Raw genomic sequence first — 17,418 nt, 5'->3', positions numbered from 1 at the left:
GGAGAGGATGCAATGTCCCTTCTGATGTCATAGTCAGTGATGCTCATACATTCTCCCGTCAGTACTTTCTCTGGCATTACATTGTGCACATCTGAAGTCCACATTATGGTGTTTGAGCCATGAATAACCTAAGCATGTATGCTCATTTCTATGTGTGTGGGACTTTTCATCTCTTCATGTTATCAATATCTAACTGAATTGTTTTCAGATCAGCTATTGTCTTGGAAATTAGTTCCTTGATGCCGGAGAGCTTTATTTTAGGGTCTGGAACCTCATCGGTCTCTGGAGAAGAATGTCCTCCACTGTTGTTCATGATGTTTGGCATCATAATGTGGACTTCAGGTTCAAACCTTCTCCACGTCAGTGTTACATATCTCTATGGCCTGGCTTGAGATATGGCTGTGTGGCTTCCCATGTCAGTGTATTAGTCCAGTTCCCTAGAGTCACAGAACTTATAGAATGAACCTCCCCTCTCTCTTTCTCTCTCTTTCTCTCTGTCTGTCTGAGGGAATTCATTAGAATGACTTATAGGCTGCAGTCCAAAAATGGCTAGTTGTGAATGGAACGTTTAAGAATCCAGTAGCTGAAAAAAAAAATCCAGTAGTTGCTTAGTCCCACAAAGCTGGTCTTCTGTGTCTCGGCTGGTCTTCTGTATATGCTAGAATCCCCAACAAGTGGGCTCCCATGTCAGGGAAGGAATGGGCGTGCTGACAAGGGGAGGGCAAGCAGGTGAAGAACGAATGAATCCTTCATTTTTCCATTATTCTTACAGGATTCCAGCAGAAGGTGTGTCCCAGGTTAGAGGTGTGCCTTCCCACCTCAAGATCTGGATTAAAGGTGTCTTGTCATCCTGCCTCAAGATCTAGATCACAAGTGTGCCCTCCATATCTGGATTGTAGTTCATTCCAGATAGAATCAAGTTGACAACCAAGAATAGCCATCCCAGAGGAGACCTGGTGGGTGGGTAGCATTTAGGTTGATGGAGACTGAGAGGGTCTGAGCTGAGAGAATGACATGAATACTGCTGAGGGAAAGCCAAGGCATGGTTTAACTTCTGCAAAGAGAACCAGAGAGGAGAGGAGGATTGGGTCAGGCCAGAGGTCCAGGGAAAGGACCCCATTTCTTAGTCAGGAGGGAGTTATCTCCTGGGGTTTTGGGGGAAGCACATGAAGGGAAAATGCCCAGAGTTTAGATTCAGGTGGACCTGGGTTGCAGTGCAGGGTCATACTGGCCACTTTATGGTGACCTCAGTCTTGCACAGAACGCTTCTGAGAGTGCAAGGGGAACCAGAGTAGTGTAAGCCAGGACAATAGGGTTGAGAAAACAGGATGCGCACTACTTACTGGGGAGGGCAGGGGTGTCAAGCAGCCAAGGGCACAAGGGGGTAGTAAGGGGTCAATGAGTGTTTTATTTGTTTGAGGACTTTTTTTTTCTTCTTTAGTTATGATTCCCAAGGTCTCTGTAGGAGGAGGAGCCGTAGGACTCAGGAAGGAGCAGTCATCTGAAGAGGTCTGATACACAGAATGGGGAGGCAGGAACAGTTGGCAATGATGTCGGGGACACATTGCAGGTGCTGGGTAGGAGGGAGGCTGGCTGTCACACTGAAGGACAGCCAGAGCTGTCTGCAGCAGGGAGTGTAAGAAACTGACCAATGTGGAGGTCCCAGACTCTGTTTTGTGATTTCCTGGCCACTCCAGCCTGTGACTTCCAGATGTGTTCAGGTTGGGATGAGCCTCTCAGACCAACTGTGTCTCTCCGTTTCCTCATCTGATCCTGGTCTCTGCGAAGGCCTCCCCATCAACAGAGAGGAGCCACAGGCAGCTGTCCCCAGGTCTGCCACTCTACATAAGCCTCCAGGCACATTCCACTCTGGTAGGGGAGATGAGCGGGCTGTGCCCGGTTTCAAATGCTGTGGGGGTGGGGGCAGTTTGTTTTCTTTCATGTGAGGCGAATAGGAAGACTTCTGTAGAAGCTGGCAGAGATGGACCAAAAGCTGCTAAATTTAGCCCGCATTCGGGAGGGAGGTTATAGAGTGGTGTAACAAGTAATTAGGCCTGCTCCTCAGAATCAGCGATGTTTCTCAAAGTCTGTCTCTTCCACTGGCATTAGAGAAAAGCTTAATGAAACGCGTCTTTGAAAGGATCCCCCCTGTCTGCCCCACTCTGCAGAGAGCTCCAGAGACTTCAGCGTTGCCGGGCATGTTCTATGGTGCTGCAGTCCATCTGAGGTGCCCCTGCAGGGGGATGCACTCCGTGGAAGGCAGGGCATGGGCAGTCCTTGGAAGTAGATGTCTGTGGATAGGTAAACAAACCCACCCAGGACCTAGCTTGAGTCTGTGCTGAGGGTCTGCCTGGGAAACCAGGCTACACAGTGGGCCAGGGATTGTAAAACTTATGCTGCACTGCCTCCCTGGCTTCTTGAGGGCATTTGGGCTTGTGTCTTAGGTCAAAGCTATGGAGAAAACTCATTAAACACGCTTCTGCCTGCTGCAGCATCTCAGATCCACACGAGGGATAAAAATGACCACACAGCACTGGAGCTGGTGTTGAAAGCATTCACCCCAGACGTCACAACCCGTTCCCATCCCGGGAAAACGGGGTGCATTTGCCTGTCACTCTTTGAGGGAAGGCACCTGGCAGCCACATCAGTCCCTCGCTGTGTGATCGATGTGTGATCACATGAGGGGGGGGTATCTATGGGGCCCTTGGAGAGCAAGACCGGTAAGGCGACCACATTAGGAGCCACTGAAATGAAAGCCTTGCCAGAGCCAGCCACATCCCTGGAGAGACGTGTCACCAGCATAGGGTGATGAGGGTATCAGAGACGCCAGCTGTCAGCTCCAGCAGGCAGCGCCCATCCATCAGACAGGATGCCACGGGCCCAGATGAGCAGTTCCCAAGCTCGAAGTGGATTTGTCTTTGCAGACTCGTGGAACGTGAGAGATGACACACGGCATGAATTTGTTTTGCAGAATCGGAACTCTGGGACTTAAAAAATGTGCCAGCCTGGAAGCAGCCATTTATTACGAGCTCAGATGAGTGTGTAAGAGTAAATGGATAAGAAATATTAGCTTCCGGGAACTGGAAAAATGCAGTGGGCTGCTAGACAGGGATGCTGTCACCTGCCTGACAGTGTCCGGCTGTCCACCCTCACACCGTCCTCCACTCCCGCTGCCCCTTGGGTGGAGGCCTAGCCAGCCAGATGCTATTTTGTTCTTCTTCACCTTTTAGGACTCTGTCAAAGTGGGATTATTTTCCCTATAGAACCACGAATAGAGTCTTTCTTTCCTTGATTTTGATGAAACATTGGTCCGGAGATCCCCATGGATACCCAGGTCTGTGGGTGCTCGGTTTCGTTATATAAAATAGTGTAGTGTGTATGGAGAGCTTGCACACATCCCCTTGTGTACTTTAAATCACCTTTGGATGACTGACCATTCTTAATACAGCGGAAGCATGATATAAATTGTTGTATTGTATTGTTTAGGGAGTTAAGTCCCAGGGGAAAGTCTGTATGAGGTCTATACATTGTCAGTATAGATGTACCAGCTAGCCTTAGAGGCCTAACGTGGAATTGGCTCACGTCAGTAATAACAACCTTTTTTTTTTATTTTAAATGTTTTCAAAAAGGCTAGTTGAATTCAGGGATGCAGAACTCACAGATGCAGAGGGCTGCCTATATACTTGAAAAAGAAAAGAAACTGAAGGGCGTTTGTTATCTAACCTTGCAACCAATTTCATTTGGTCCATTTGTCCTCCTAAAGAGAGGTGCGCCTTTGTTCCTTTCTTTAAGAAATGATGTGCAAGAAGCTACCAGTCCCCTCTAGAGCATTTCCTGCGCTGCATAGCACCACTTCCCTCCCCGCAGCCTTGGTAGGGGAATACTAGTGTTGTTCTTACGTGAAAAGAGAAAGGAAGGAGCTGTGCCCAAAGTCCCTTTTCAGTTAGGCAGAGCTAGCATGAACAGCTCTGTTCCGAAGCCGAGACCTCGCTCAGCTGCTGAGTTGGGTCCCAGCAGAGTTCCTCTGTAGTCCGTGCAAGGTGATAACTGGAGGTGAATCCCTTGTCTCCTTTGTACCTCACCTCCACCCCATCTGTCGTTGGAGGAAAAGCAGCTAAGTTCTTTCTGCTAAGCCCCTAAGAATGCAGGTTCCTGTTTGTATCTTAGGGTACATTTGGCTAGGAGTCCGGGTTTTGTGATGCCGTTTGGGCCCAGGTGGACCCAAATGTGTATCCTCCATTCATCCTTATCACCTCCTCCTCTGAAGCAGGCCCAGACTGCCATGGGTCCTGCTGGGTTTCCCATAATGAGGATTGTGTCCTGCTCAAGTGGCTGCTCACATCCGTCTCGGGGGAATCCACAAAGGAATAGAGGGATGCCCATGGAGACTTGTAGTGGCTAGATGAGATGAAAGCAGTAGTTGGAGGAAGAAGAGCAAGGAGGGGAGAGAGGTACCCGGGGTGCTGTCAGTAAACACAGAAAGAGATACAGAGGGCTGGGTGGGGCTTCCTTGGGTCCCTGGTGTGTGAGACTCTATGTGTGCTTCATCTCAGGGGGTCATTGATACAGAGGGCACCATGGGTAGACTGCTTTCTCCTGCTTTCCTTTCAAGCAACTAGTTTAATTGACCGGTGCTGGGAAGATTTTACTGCGAATCTGAAAGTTCTGCCAAAGTTATTTATCAGCAGATATTCTAGAAACCATGGGTGTTAGCATGAAGTTGCAGGACAGTACGTCAATGCTTCTCCTCCTTTGAGAGAGGAGAAACTGAGGCTGGGAAGAATCAGGGGACTCCAGTTCCAGGGGATTCACTGCCCTCCTCTGACATCCAGTGGTTATCACGCATATATGGGATACACAGACATGAACACAGGCAAAACATTCATGCACGTAAAACAAGCTATAGAGACCAGATGTAGTTAGACCAATATAGTTAGCTGGCAACAGGGACACACGGCATGATCCCATCTTTAGTAATGAGTGGGCTATAGGCTAGATGTCCTGTGGGGGATCATGAGTCCTGACAGAGTAAGGTGCCCACACCTGACGACATTAAGGACCAGGTCTCCTACAGCCACTCTGCCCCTAAGGTCACCTTCTTGGAATAAGTCTCCTTTTCTTGCTGTTTCTTCTACAGCGCTCCAGGCCCTTCCTGCTCTACTTTGGTTAGAGGAGGATACAGAGACAAAATTCAGATAACCTATCCGTCATTTATACAGTGATAGAGAGAGCGCCTCGGGGCTGCGTTACAGGAGTTGAAGCATTTCAACTTTTATTTTCTAAACCATTAATTTGTTTTGTTCGAGACAGGGTGTTGCATAACTCAGGCTGGCTCTAAACTCGCCACGGGACCAAAGGGTGGCCTTGAACTCTTGACCCTCCTGGCCTCTCTTCTCTGGTATTGAGGTTGCAATACCTGTGTCTGACTAGATCACAATTTCTTTGTTTGTCTTAGTCAGGGTTTTATTGCTATAAAGAGACACTATGACCATGGCAACTCTTATAAAGGAAAACATTTAATTAGGACTGGTTTATGGCTCAGAGGTTTGGTCCATGATCAGCATGGTGGGAAGCATGGGATTATGCAGGCAGACATGGTGCTGGAGAGGTAGCTGAGAGTTCAACATCTAGATTGTAGGCAGCAAGAGGAGAGAGATATTGGGTCTGGCTTGAGCTTCTGAAACCTCAAAACCCACCCCCAGTGGCACACTTCCTCCAACGAGGCCACACCTCCTAATGGTACCACTTCCTATGAGTTTATGAGGGTTATTTTCATTCAAACCGCCACAGTGTTTATTGAGAAAGGATACTGGGACGTTAGGTGCCTTGTTTTATTGCAATTTTAAACAAATGTAGAAACAAAACCAACCAGCCACAAGCTCCCAGGAAGGTTAAAAGCTCTCAGTAAGAATGTTGCTAGCTTAATCCCATCAGTCCAACGATCTAGTGCATCTGTCACATAAACAGGGGCAGTCTCTACAGAGCTGTGGCAGATCCCGGCAAGTCTGTCACCATGGGTGAGCCTCGCTTTCCTCGGTGCCCAGGACTTGAATGCCTCCACGTGTTGAAGACTTCGTTCATTCCCAACATGATATGGTTGGAAAGTGATGGACCTTTTAAAGGGGGGGTCTAGACATGGGTGCATATCCTCTAAGGAGACTGTGGAAGGACATCCCTTCCTCTCTGTGTTTGTGCTTTCTGGCCATAGCTGAGTGGTCTTGCTCTGCCAGATGTCTCTACCACTGTTGGGGACTGCAGACCCTCAGACCCTGAATTTCCTGTGACCCCCTTGCCTGCCGGAGTAAACAACTTGTTTTCCTATGCTTACAGCTGCTCTGAGCACGAGACCCTCATGAGATCCTGATCGCAGGGACCGGTTTCTGGTGGGCTTGCAGCTGAAAAGTCCCAAGACCTAGGGCGTGGCCATTAGTCAAGGAGAGTCCTATATAAAATACCATGAAACACAATAAAGGGGGCATTCTTGTTTCTCTGTATCTCTCCGTGTGTGTGGGGGGATGACCTGTGTCTCTCCGTGTGTGTGTGTGTGTGTGTGTGTGTGAGAGAGAGAGAGAGAGAGAGAGAGTGTGTGTGTGTGTGTGTTTGTGTTTCAATCTCAACCCCTTGCCCGACTGGCGAGCCGTCCCGTGGTAGATAGGTGGTACTGTACAGGTGGCCTGTACACCCCACAGCAGCCAGGACCATTTATTTGTCCTGACCTCCAAAATGGTCAGGCAGAACAAACATTTTCTCTTCACAAATTGTCTGGGCCTTTTTGCTCTAGTGACAGAAGCCAACTTATACTGTTCAGAATCGGGTTACAGTGGGTGAGCAGGTCTCATTAGCAGGCTGGGCAGTCGGGCAGGATGAGATTGCCCTGTGGTTGCAGGGCTCAGTATAAAGGGGTACCGAAAGATTCCATCCTCAAGATAAGCAACAATTACTGCAGTGTTCAAATGACTGATGCCTGAAAATCCATGAGCAAAGCGTCGGAATTTGCAACACAGTGCAGTCTTGCTGATTTTCCCTTTGCCTCGGGTTCCAGCGTGACCTCCAGGGAGGCCATGGCATTGCAGTTGGATTTCTTCCACTCTACAGCGTTTGTTAGTGTTTTCTTGACTTTTAGGACCTACACCTTTTTTTGCATATTAGGGGACTCTCTTTCCAGTTGGGTTTGTCAGGCCTTGTTGCAGGAATTGTTGCAGAACAATGTGACACCGGTTGTTGTGGTGCCTGGCCACATCTTAGCCTGGCTCCTGTTGCTGATGACAATAGCATGGGAACAGGTAAGTTAGAAAGAAAGGGCTGTTTATTTTGGCTCATGCTTCTGCAGGTCCAAAGTCAAGGGCCCATCCCGGCTGGCAGGGTCCCAGGCTGACTCCGGGTGTCACAACATGGCAGGAATCAGGGAGAATATGTGCCTATGTTGAAGTATCCCTTGCTATTCTTATAAAGCTACCAAGACTCAAGTTATCGGCACTCCCCCCGCCCCCTTGAGCTTATCTAACTGTAGTCTCTCCCAAAAGATCTCATCTCTAACCCTCAGGTTTAGGTTTCCGCCATCTTGAAGTCTCACGGCGGGATTTGGAGGAGGCAAACCATTCTGAAGCAGCCGCAGTCCCCTGGCTAATGGTTCAGGGCTTCGCCAGTAATTCTTATGTAGGTCACTTGACTCAGGTACTTTTTGATCAGAATTTAACACTGTAAGATCTCTCCTTTTGCCTTTATAGTTGTAAGGAGGTTATATAGTACTACTTTGAAACCATGTGAAACCAAAGCAGATATTCGTTTGAAACCTTGAGTTTTAGTCAGAGGGCACAGCCCACTAGAATGTCTGTTAGTCTTGTGCCTAACTTAGTCAGTGGGTTCTCTTCCATCTAACCTCTGTATCGTTTTGAAATGTCTCTAGAGTTGTTTGGGCTTTTGCTTGCTTTCTGCCAACCTATAATACTGCACATTCTTCTACCGCTACCGTCCCAGGGCTAGAACAGCCACGGCCAGAGTCCTGCTGCTTCCACTAGGAAAATGGTGCCTATGAGCACCAAGAGCTGCATTCCTGTGTGCTCATTGCTTTGGAGTATTGTCGTTCTCGGGCTGCGGGCTCAGGTTGGCACTATGTTTCTATATCTGCATATACTTCATTAAACCGTGTTCTGATCCTGCGACAAAAGGAGAAAAATCTTGTTTTGTCTCACAGTTTCTCGTTGCTTTTGGACCTGGAGCTAAGCAGTAGGTCCTGGTGACAGTATACAAGGAAACAAAACCACCTGCCTCATGTCAGCCAAGAAACGAGAGAGAGGGCCCTGGGTCATACTATTCCCTTCACTGGCTTGTTCTCAATGATCTCATTTCCTCCCATGAGGCTCTGCCCCTCGTAATGGTCCTAACTCCTCCCAAAGGCTGATGACCAAGGTTTTGGCACATGGACTTTTGGATGACACATATCCAAACCACAGCACACATATAACATAAACACTGCGTGTGTTTGCTTCTCTGTCTGTACTGAAAACCGAATTTATGAGGATGTTTTATTCCAGTCTTTTCCCCATAGAACTCTCTTTGGAGTTCCACCTCATATGGATGACCTCCTCGGGTGCTGGGAAAGCTGGCTTCTTTTGTTCCTGATGTGTTGATCTATCAATGCCCCTGTGGCCAGCCCCTCTGACATGTTCATTATTTCCGCCCCCAAGCTGGGCACCTGCTCATATTCTGGATGTCCAGAGTGGGCAACTCTGCCCTCCCTCAGATGCCCTCAGGATCTCAATCACTGAGGGGGACGCCTTCCTTACCTGCTGAGCTCCAGCAGTGGTGCCTTGCCCTGGGCGACCCTAGGCCCTCCCCTTGTCCCTTCCCCACACAAACCACACCCTCTCCTTCGGATGGAAGCCTCCTGGAGAAAGATTCATGCGTATCACTTTTTAAATCAAATCAAAACAGAATGGAAGTGAATACTCGGGATAGAGAACAATAACAAACTTCACGCGACCACTGGAATTCCTTAACTGGTAAGCTCTTTAGAATGGAAGTCTTCAGAGTACAGTTTTTTGGAAGGTTGCAGCCACGTGCAGGACAGCACAGGCCAAGCTTCCTCGTCGGACACTGGGCTGTTTGCCTCAGCAACTCAAGGGAAGAAAACGTGAAGTCTCCAAAATCAAAATTCATGTTATTTTTTTCAGGGATTTGCAGGAGGTTGACCAGCCTAATTGCACCACTTGGGTGTGTAACGTGCTGGAGAACATAATTTTAAAAAGGACTGAGAAATTGTGCGGTCTCTTAACTCGGGTGGGATTGTAATTATTGCAGTAACTGAATGTGACTGTGTGTATATGTGACTGAAATGGGAAGCTGTTTGTAAAAAAAAAACAAACAAACAACAACAACAACAACAAAATGTCCATTCTATCCCTCTGGACTTCCTTAATTATAAATACCAGGTAGCCTAGCACAGGCTAAATATAGGCCAGGTGGCCATCTCTATTTATAACATTTTTAGTAGGAAGTCACCAGAGCAATTCAGAATTAATTTGGTGTGTAGGTTTTTTTACGGGTTCTAATTAGTCGTGTTTTTCTTAAGCTGGCCAACTGGGATCAATAGTGTTATATAACTGAGCCCAGGGGACCGTGACTTAGCCGTGGACTCTTCCAGAAAGCCAAAGCCTTTGGAAGATGTCAACCCAAGGAAAGACAGGCAGCTCCAGAAGCCGCTAGCTGCAGCTGCAGGGAAGAGGGGTTGGAGGCGGCTGTGTCCAGCCAAGGGCAGGCTCCAGGAGTGATAAAGGTTTTTTGTTATTATTATTATTATTTATTTTTTTTTCAGTTGGAAGCTGCAAATCTTCTACCCGGTCCTTTGGAGACCTTGAAGGGTGATGTTCCCAGGCCTGCTTCTCAGCTGCTCCCTTGAGACTAGCTTTAGTTGCTGTAGCCTGGGGAGGTGGGATGTTGTTTTCCTGGACTGTAGGCAGCTCCCCACAGAGCCAGCTTTCTGGCCCTGGGGCTGGTGGACTTTTGGAAGACTCCGGATGTCCTCTGGGGTGGAAGTTGGTTTTCAGTAGTGACTCTGCTGCAGAGCAGACATGGCTGATTAGGTTGGGGCTCCTCCTCCATTCCTTCAAGTAACGCTGTCTGGAAGAACACAGGGTGAACGAACTCCAGCTGGCAGCACTACGGGGCTCACCCAAGGGTGAGAATACGCGCTTGGGCTTAAAATAAAATCTCAAAAGACTCGGCTCAGACACGGCTCTCACGCTCCCCCTCCTGTGGCTCTGCAGGTTCTCTGCGCTCCTCACATCTGTGGGTGTGCTCACCATGAATGAACTCCAGGCGCCCGAGTAGGTGAGCTGTGCCTTCTAGGTCGCTCAGAGGCTGTGTCCGCCCCAGCCTCCAGCCAGGAGTTGGTGTCCTGGCTCCACCGCACAATGCTTTCCAGTTTCATAACTGTCCTGGAAAGGGGACCGGTTGGGGGAGGGTACAAATGAAGACAGTGGTGCCCGGGAGGGAAGGGACTGGGGACGGTCCATCCTGCCTCTGTACTCAAACTTTCCCTGAGCTACTTTATATGGGTAGAATGCAAAAGATCATCACCTCCATCTATCTGATGTCACTTGGATCTGGAATTCTGAAATTTACTTGGCTTTGCTATGTTTTCCAAGCTTCTGTACACCAGAGACCCTGACAGGTGCTGTGATTCCGGCTGTTGGGATTCCAGCAAAGGGGGTAAATGGTGAGAGTCGTGATGGCTACAGGTGAACCAGCTGAGTCTGGGACATCTGGGAAGGCTTCCTGGAGGCAGGGATGACGTTAGGATAAGATTATCAATAGCAGGAGCTAGTGGAGCCAGGGTCAGAGGTCCAGCACAAGCAACACGGGGATGAAGCGCAAGAGAAGGGCTCCCACACCTGGCAGCGTCTCTGAAGGACGAGCTTGTGGCAAGAGAGGTGGCCTGGCTGGCAAGAGAAGTGGCCTGGCTTGGTGGCGACGGATGTACTCTGCGAGGGGCTCATGCTGTCCTCTGTGACAGGGAGGAGCTGGGTAGGGCTGGAGTGTGGTGGCATTGAAGAGGTGAATGGGCCGGCTCAGCACCCCAGGCCTGCCCTCATGAAACGGGGCAGTGGACCATTTAAGGGACTGCTTTGAGAAGGTTGGGGGGGCGCAAAATGATGGCGATGGCTGATCTAGCTGTGGTGGGGGTTGTCTGTAACCCCTGTGCTCTCCCAAGCCTGAGGACAGAGATGCTGAGAGTATGCCCCAGTCTCCCAATGCCCTGACCTTGACCATGCAGGGTAATTGGGATCCATCTGGATAGAGGGAGGGGAAGCTCCAGAGCTGCCTTTAGCCCCAAGTTGAGTCCCAAGGTAGGGGGAGGGAGTGGGGAGTGGGAGTCAACTGGCTGGTGGGGAGAAGGATCAGCCTCCTAGGAAGGGCTCAGCTGCTCTGTTGCTTCAGGACCCACAAGCCCTGTCAGCACCCAGACCTCCATCTGGGGTCAGGCCCAACTTGCAGTAGATTTGTTGGAGCTATTTGCCGGGTTTTGAAGTATACCACAATGGGGAGCCAGAGACCCCAGGCTTCTGAATCAGGGCAGTCAGCACCGGCTCCAGCATCCCACTTGGGTATGATGGTTATGAGAAAATCAAGGATTTGCCTGTCTTTGGTCACATGTATCCATACACCTGAATGCTTATGTATTTATATGTGCAAACTCCTATATATCCATATACATATGTAAAATACATCCAAATATTATATATTTAAACAGTCACAAACACATGCATACCTGTGTGTGTGTGTGTGTATATATATATATGAATATATATGCATATGTATTTCAATACTTGGGTATTTCACACACAGCAGACCAAAACAAATCTTCGTACAACACTGAGCCATCCATCCATCCACATACACACAGAGGCACAATGGAAAAGATATTGAGCCTAATGCGCGACACCGATAATTTCCCTTAGAAATGGAAACGAGTGGGCACTTGCTGAGCTATGTGGCCCAGTATGCGTAACCTCCTACCGAGGACAGACATTGGGTTTTTGAAATCTCCATGGCAGCTATTGGCCTTTAATTATTCCAAAAGATAGAGGTGTGACGACGAAGAACCCTAACTGTGTTGTTAACAAGATATGTGATCTTGAAGAAACAACTTCACAGATCCACAGCACAGTTCCTCTGTCTGCAAGATGAGGTTAGACTTAACAGCTAGCTCCCTAAGTTGTGAATCCATCTTAACTGGGATGGGCACGCTATCTGATGCTTGCCTTCTGAGCTCCGGGCACGCAGTGCAAGTTGGGGACAGCTAGGGACAGAACGGGGTAGTTGCTCCTATTTCCAGTCTCTCTTTGTACCTTCCTTGAATGCATTGGGTGTCTAATTATCTAGTGCTTTTGAAATGTCTAATAGAGCCTCCTGTTAGGGAGAATTAAACTATGTTTGTCTCGTTCTCTGTGAGTTCTTTGATCTCATTTCTTCCTATGTTCTGGTTGAGAACATTTAGCAAGGCCTTTAATGATGTTTTAATGATATTGCCAATTTTACCAACTAATGTATATAGTTACATATTGATATTGAGTGTCGAGACGTGAACATTTGATATTCGGCAAACTGTCTTATTGGATAGTGCTCTCATCTCAGAGACTGATTCCGATGAAGACATTGTGAAAATACCGTGGGCAAGAAAGGAAAACAAGAACATATTGAAGTTTTATGTTAGGATTTAAGAAACAGTGCCTTACACTGCAGCAGGCAGCGTTGCTGATGAAGAACAGATAGTGGCTTAGGGAGGGTAGAGTGGAACCAGGCAGGAAGGCCATAGGTCTGATGGGCTAGCTCCTCCTGTTCCCACAAAGGGGAGGGGAGAGAAGCTGCCCCCTGCTTGTGCATGGAAGTGTTTGTGGCACCCAGTGTATCTATCTCTGTAACAAGGGACTATTCAGAGACGACTTCAGAAATGGGTGTGCAGGATGTGGACACTGACCGTAGGAGCAGAACCAGTGTCTGGCATAGACTATCCCAGGCCAGGGCCCAGCGACAGCAGTACAGGATGAACAGCCAGACAGCCAAGCATCTGTGTTAATATGAATGAGTGTCAAACAAGGATAAAGATGTTTCTAGACTGAGTGTGAAGCTCTGTGGTACATGCTTAGCATGTATGAGACTCTGTTCTGTCCCCAGCACCCATTTTCTTCCAGAAAAGGATTTTTGCTGCCTGCTTCTGCCTTGTCTGTCCATAGGAGTCCCTCATTATCTGAGGGCTCACATCTGATAGTTGTAGTTATGCCCAGTCAACCTCAGCCTAAAGACATTAAATAAAAAATTATAAAGTACTTCATACTTTATAGCTTACATTGCTTTAGAATCATAGTTATATTTATATTCATTATGTTTGTTCTAGTTTGTTATTAAGTACTATGCCTAATTTTATTAATGTATTGTGAGTATGGATGTATAGGGGAAAATCATAATATCTATGGGGTTTGGTACTATTGGTAGCTTCAAGTTCCCACCGAGGCTCTTGGATAGGAGACTTCTATATTATTACAAGTCTAGTTTGACCCTGAAGTTAAACCAAGGGAATAACAGTCATCTCAAGTCTTACTTGTGAATTCATATATCATTTAGTGTCAGTTACCTTGGCTAATTCAGAAATTTGGAGCTCCCCTCCCCCCACCGTGTGACACTGGAGCCTCAGTCTCCCCATATGATGGCCTCCTCTTACGAATGGCACCAGTGAGGTGGAGAGAGTCAGAGTCATAGGAGTCAGGGGCAGCACTCACTCTCAGATAGCATCTGGTTGAAGCCAGAGAGTGGACCCATCCCTGAGAGACTCTGTCCAAGCCTGGGCCTGCCACCCTGGTATCCAGTCGTCTGTCCTCATGACCACAGCCTGGGGTGGGAAAAAGCAGTTTCCAAGCCTCGTAAGTGCTGCGGCGGCAGGCCAGGTGAGAACTCAAGAGCTGCAACGGCAAAGGAGGAGCCACAGGAAATGGCTACATAAGCAAACAAGTGGGTGTGACCGGTCCAGTCATTCTAGAAGGAGGCCCTGGGAATGTACCCACAGGAAGTGGAAGCGGGACTTGGGCAAATATTGGCACACCCCGTCCATAGCGGTAACACTCACAGTAGCCAAATGAGGAAGTAACCCGTGTCCGTCATCATGGGGATGGATATATGCATAAATGCAATGTTCATTGGCCTTAAAGTGGAAGAAAATTCTGACACATAATACAACATGGATAACCTTGAAGTCATGGTGCCAATCAGAATGAGCCAGGCATAAAAGGCCACATGCCGCCCAGCTTCACTTGAAGCAGCTCTCTGTGTTAACAGCTAGCTTTGTTAGGGCAGGAGGAGTCCTTGGCTGATGGCCCCTTCTCCTCTGCAGTGGAACTCAACCCTCCTGCCGACTTGGATGTATGTACAATCAGGTGCAGTGCTGGCCACTGCTGACCCACCCCAGAGGCCATTTGCCTAGTTAGTATTGTGAGGGTCATTTGTTCTTTTCCGTCTTCCAAGACCTGGTGGGCCATTTCTGAGGATGATCTCAAGTGGCCCAGAGACAAGGGAACCGGGTGTTGGAACTTTTAATGAAAGGCATGGCTCCCCTGGCGTGGCTCAGCTACCCAGAGGCCAGTACTGCCCTGAATGACTTCCAGGATCGCCCCAGATGGCAGGTGGCTCTACATGGAATCATTTATTTACCAGCAAATTTCATTCACCTGTCACCATTTCTTTAAGAGGGAACTGACCTGAATGCTCACATTTAAAAGATCAACAGTTGTGTGTCCTGCCCCCCAACAGGGATAGTGATGGTTCATAGGCATACTTATTTACTAATTCCTCCTAGACAGTGAGGCTCCATGGTCGCCTTTGGCTCGGAGAGGTCTGCTACTTAGCAGTCTTGGGGTCACTTGTTTAGAGAGTGAGCAATAGGATTTACCTGTAGGAAAAGAGGAAAGTGCCTGTGTTGAAGACAGGGCAGAAACAGTGACGCTTGTGATGGCAGAAAAAGATGTGGAAAATGGACAGAAAATTGGAATTGCAGGTTACCTGCAGGTAGCCGTGCGTGGGGTGCTAACTGCCTACCCGCAGCCCTGCTTGCCCCCTCATATACTTAGGTCTCTCATTCAGATCTGGAAACAATCAACTTGCACAATGGTACTTAACGTCTCATGAGGAATGAAAGCCCAGAGAGGGTCCATCCAGGTTTGCCATCAGAAAGAGTCAGGCAGCCTGCTTTATCCCAAATCCACAGCATCTGAGACCTTAAGAGAGGAATGGAGGGGCCTCAAAAAGGAGCCGCTGGAGAGCTAATCCCAGCCCCCAGTAAGCGCTGTCATTGGTTAGTACCACCCTAAGCTGTCGGCGCTGGGTAGGTTGACACTTGACTGTCTCAGTACTTGATGTTCCTCGTGTGTGAGAACAGAACATGCCAGAACAAGCCTGAGTAGAGGGGCTTTATATTTTTAATAAAAAAGGGCTGTCTCCTCAATGTAAGAACAGGAAGCAGCCGGGCTGCCAGACTGGCTGGCAAGGAAAGCTGAGGGTGGCAGAGAACCCAGCAGAACCTCTTTGTATACTCACCCTGTCTTCTTGTGCAAAGATGTGGAAATGGTCGCTCACAGCGTCTCAATCCCGTGGTCTGTCCTAAGGCTGTCACGTCATCTCTATTGTGCATCGACAAGTTAGAGCAGACAGAATGGCTGTGAGGTTGGGACAGCTGACGGTGTTCTACTGGGCACACTTTAGTCCTGGTGAAAGTCAAGGGGAATCAGTAACACAAGAGAGGACAAGGGTAAGTAATCTTATTCCCATTTTACTCAGAAGGGAATGAGATAAACAGGGATTGAATATCCTTGCTCAAAACCACATGGCTAATGGTGGGAAGAGTTTGAATGAAACTTATCTGACTGAAAATCTATATATGTGATGTGTAAAATCATCACATCTAAATTGCTCTAGAGGCCAATTACAGTAGTATATACATATACTTGATATGTACAAATGGATATCATGTACATAGGGATATATATTTATCATATATACATGACATGTACACACATATATGACATATATACATGTATATATGATATGTACAAATGGATAGTACTATAGCATACATTATATATATTATAAATCATATGTATGCATATAGATAGATAGGTACCTACTGTACCTTTTCCTACTTATACATATATAGATAAAGTGTAGTTTAAGGAATAGGCACAGTAAAATATCAACAACAGTAATGAATAGAACAACGATAGTAATGTGTCTATAAGATGCAAATTACTTATTGCTGGAATTTTCCATTAAGTGTTTGCGCATCGCAATCGACTGCAGATTACTCTGTAAGTGAAATCGTGGGTGCGTGGGTGCAGAGGTGGCTTCCTTAATCTTCAGTCCCTCCTTGCATCAGCAGCCCAGCTGGCTGAGAGGAGCCACAAAACAGTACCGGTGTAGGTCCAGTCCACCTGCATTTTCAGACGCCGCTTCTGAGGATGGTGGCTAACCAGTGACTTTATACAGCCAGGGACAGCTAGGATGAGCAGGCCTCTGAAAGTGGTGTTCTTGTGCTCAGGAGTCTTCAGACCCTGGGCGAGTCAACAGGACGGGAGGGTGTGAGCGTCAGCCTTTCTTGAAGACGGCGTCAGACCACATGGCTTCTCTTAGTTCCACCTAGTCTCAAGCTGTAATCTGTCCTGAAAAACTGCTCATAAGAAAATTGGGACACCCCAGGGGTCTGGATGTTCTCATCTGACCTCTCAAAACCCGGAGCAGATGGACCAGTGTGTTTTCTTTGGCTTCCTCCATGCACTTGAGAGTGAGTGTCCATTCTTAGAGATTTTGGTTTACCCATGGGGTGGAGAGGAAGGAGAGTGTTTACAACGGATATTTTGGAGTAGACCTGACTTGACACTAACTTAGCTACCTCAGGGATACTTGACCCAAAATAAACACGAATTCATGTCTAAAAATCTTGGCCCTAATAGTATAAACTTAGACAATATTAGCCGGTAAGTTCTGATGGAGTGTATGCTTCCTCAGAAACATTATCTATGGTTGTTTATCTAAAAAGAAGTTCCGGTTCATAAACATTGACTGTGTTCCAGAGACACAGGTGGGGAGCAGGGTGGGGAGACTGTTTGCACTGGAAGCCTAACAAGCCTCGGGCAATGGGAAGAAGTTGTGGGAAGGAGAACTTTGAAGCTGTCTGTGAGGTGGTATTGGAGAAAAGTAACCCCGCCTCTTGTTTTGCAGATCGGAAACCTGGACGATTACTACCATTTTTACCACAGCAAGACCTTCAAGCGATCGACCCTAAGTAGCAGAGGCCCTCACACCTTCCTCAGAATGGACCCACAGGTATGAGCAGGGCAGGAGCCTTTCTAAGGACTAGAGTACCTGGCACTGCCC

General features: G+C 47.9%; 1 protein-coding gene across 3 annotated transcripts in view; it reads left to right on the top strand.

The window, feature by feature from the left end:
- Pcsk6 (proprotein convertase subtilisin/kexin type 6) overlaps positions 1 to 17,418 on the top strand; it is a 181,703-nt gene that overhangs the window by 27,447 nt on the left and 136,838 nt on the right. For 2 of the 3 annotated variants that reach the window (XM_085682658.2, XM_085682657.2), the window contains exon 2: positions 17,263 to 17,367. In XM_085682658.2, the coding sequence (XP_085538784.1) occupies positions 17,263 to 17,367 (105 nt within the window). Of the gene's footprint in view, positions 1 to 15,685; positions 15,797 to 17,262; positions 17,368 to 17,418 lie in introns of those variants that run through there. The other variant, XM_085682659.2, reaches the window with a different exon arrangement.

Source organism: Myodes glareolus, chromosome 24, assembly GCF_982192425.1.
Source record: "Myodes glareolus chromosome 24, mMyoGla1.1, whole genome shotgun sequence".
Taxonomy (NCBI): Eukaryota; Metazoa; Chordata; class Mammalia; order Rodentia; family Cricetidae; genus Myodes; species Myodes glareolus.
This window is presented reverse-complemented; position numbering and strand designations above follow the sequence as displayed.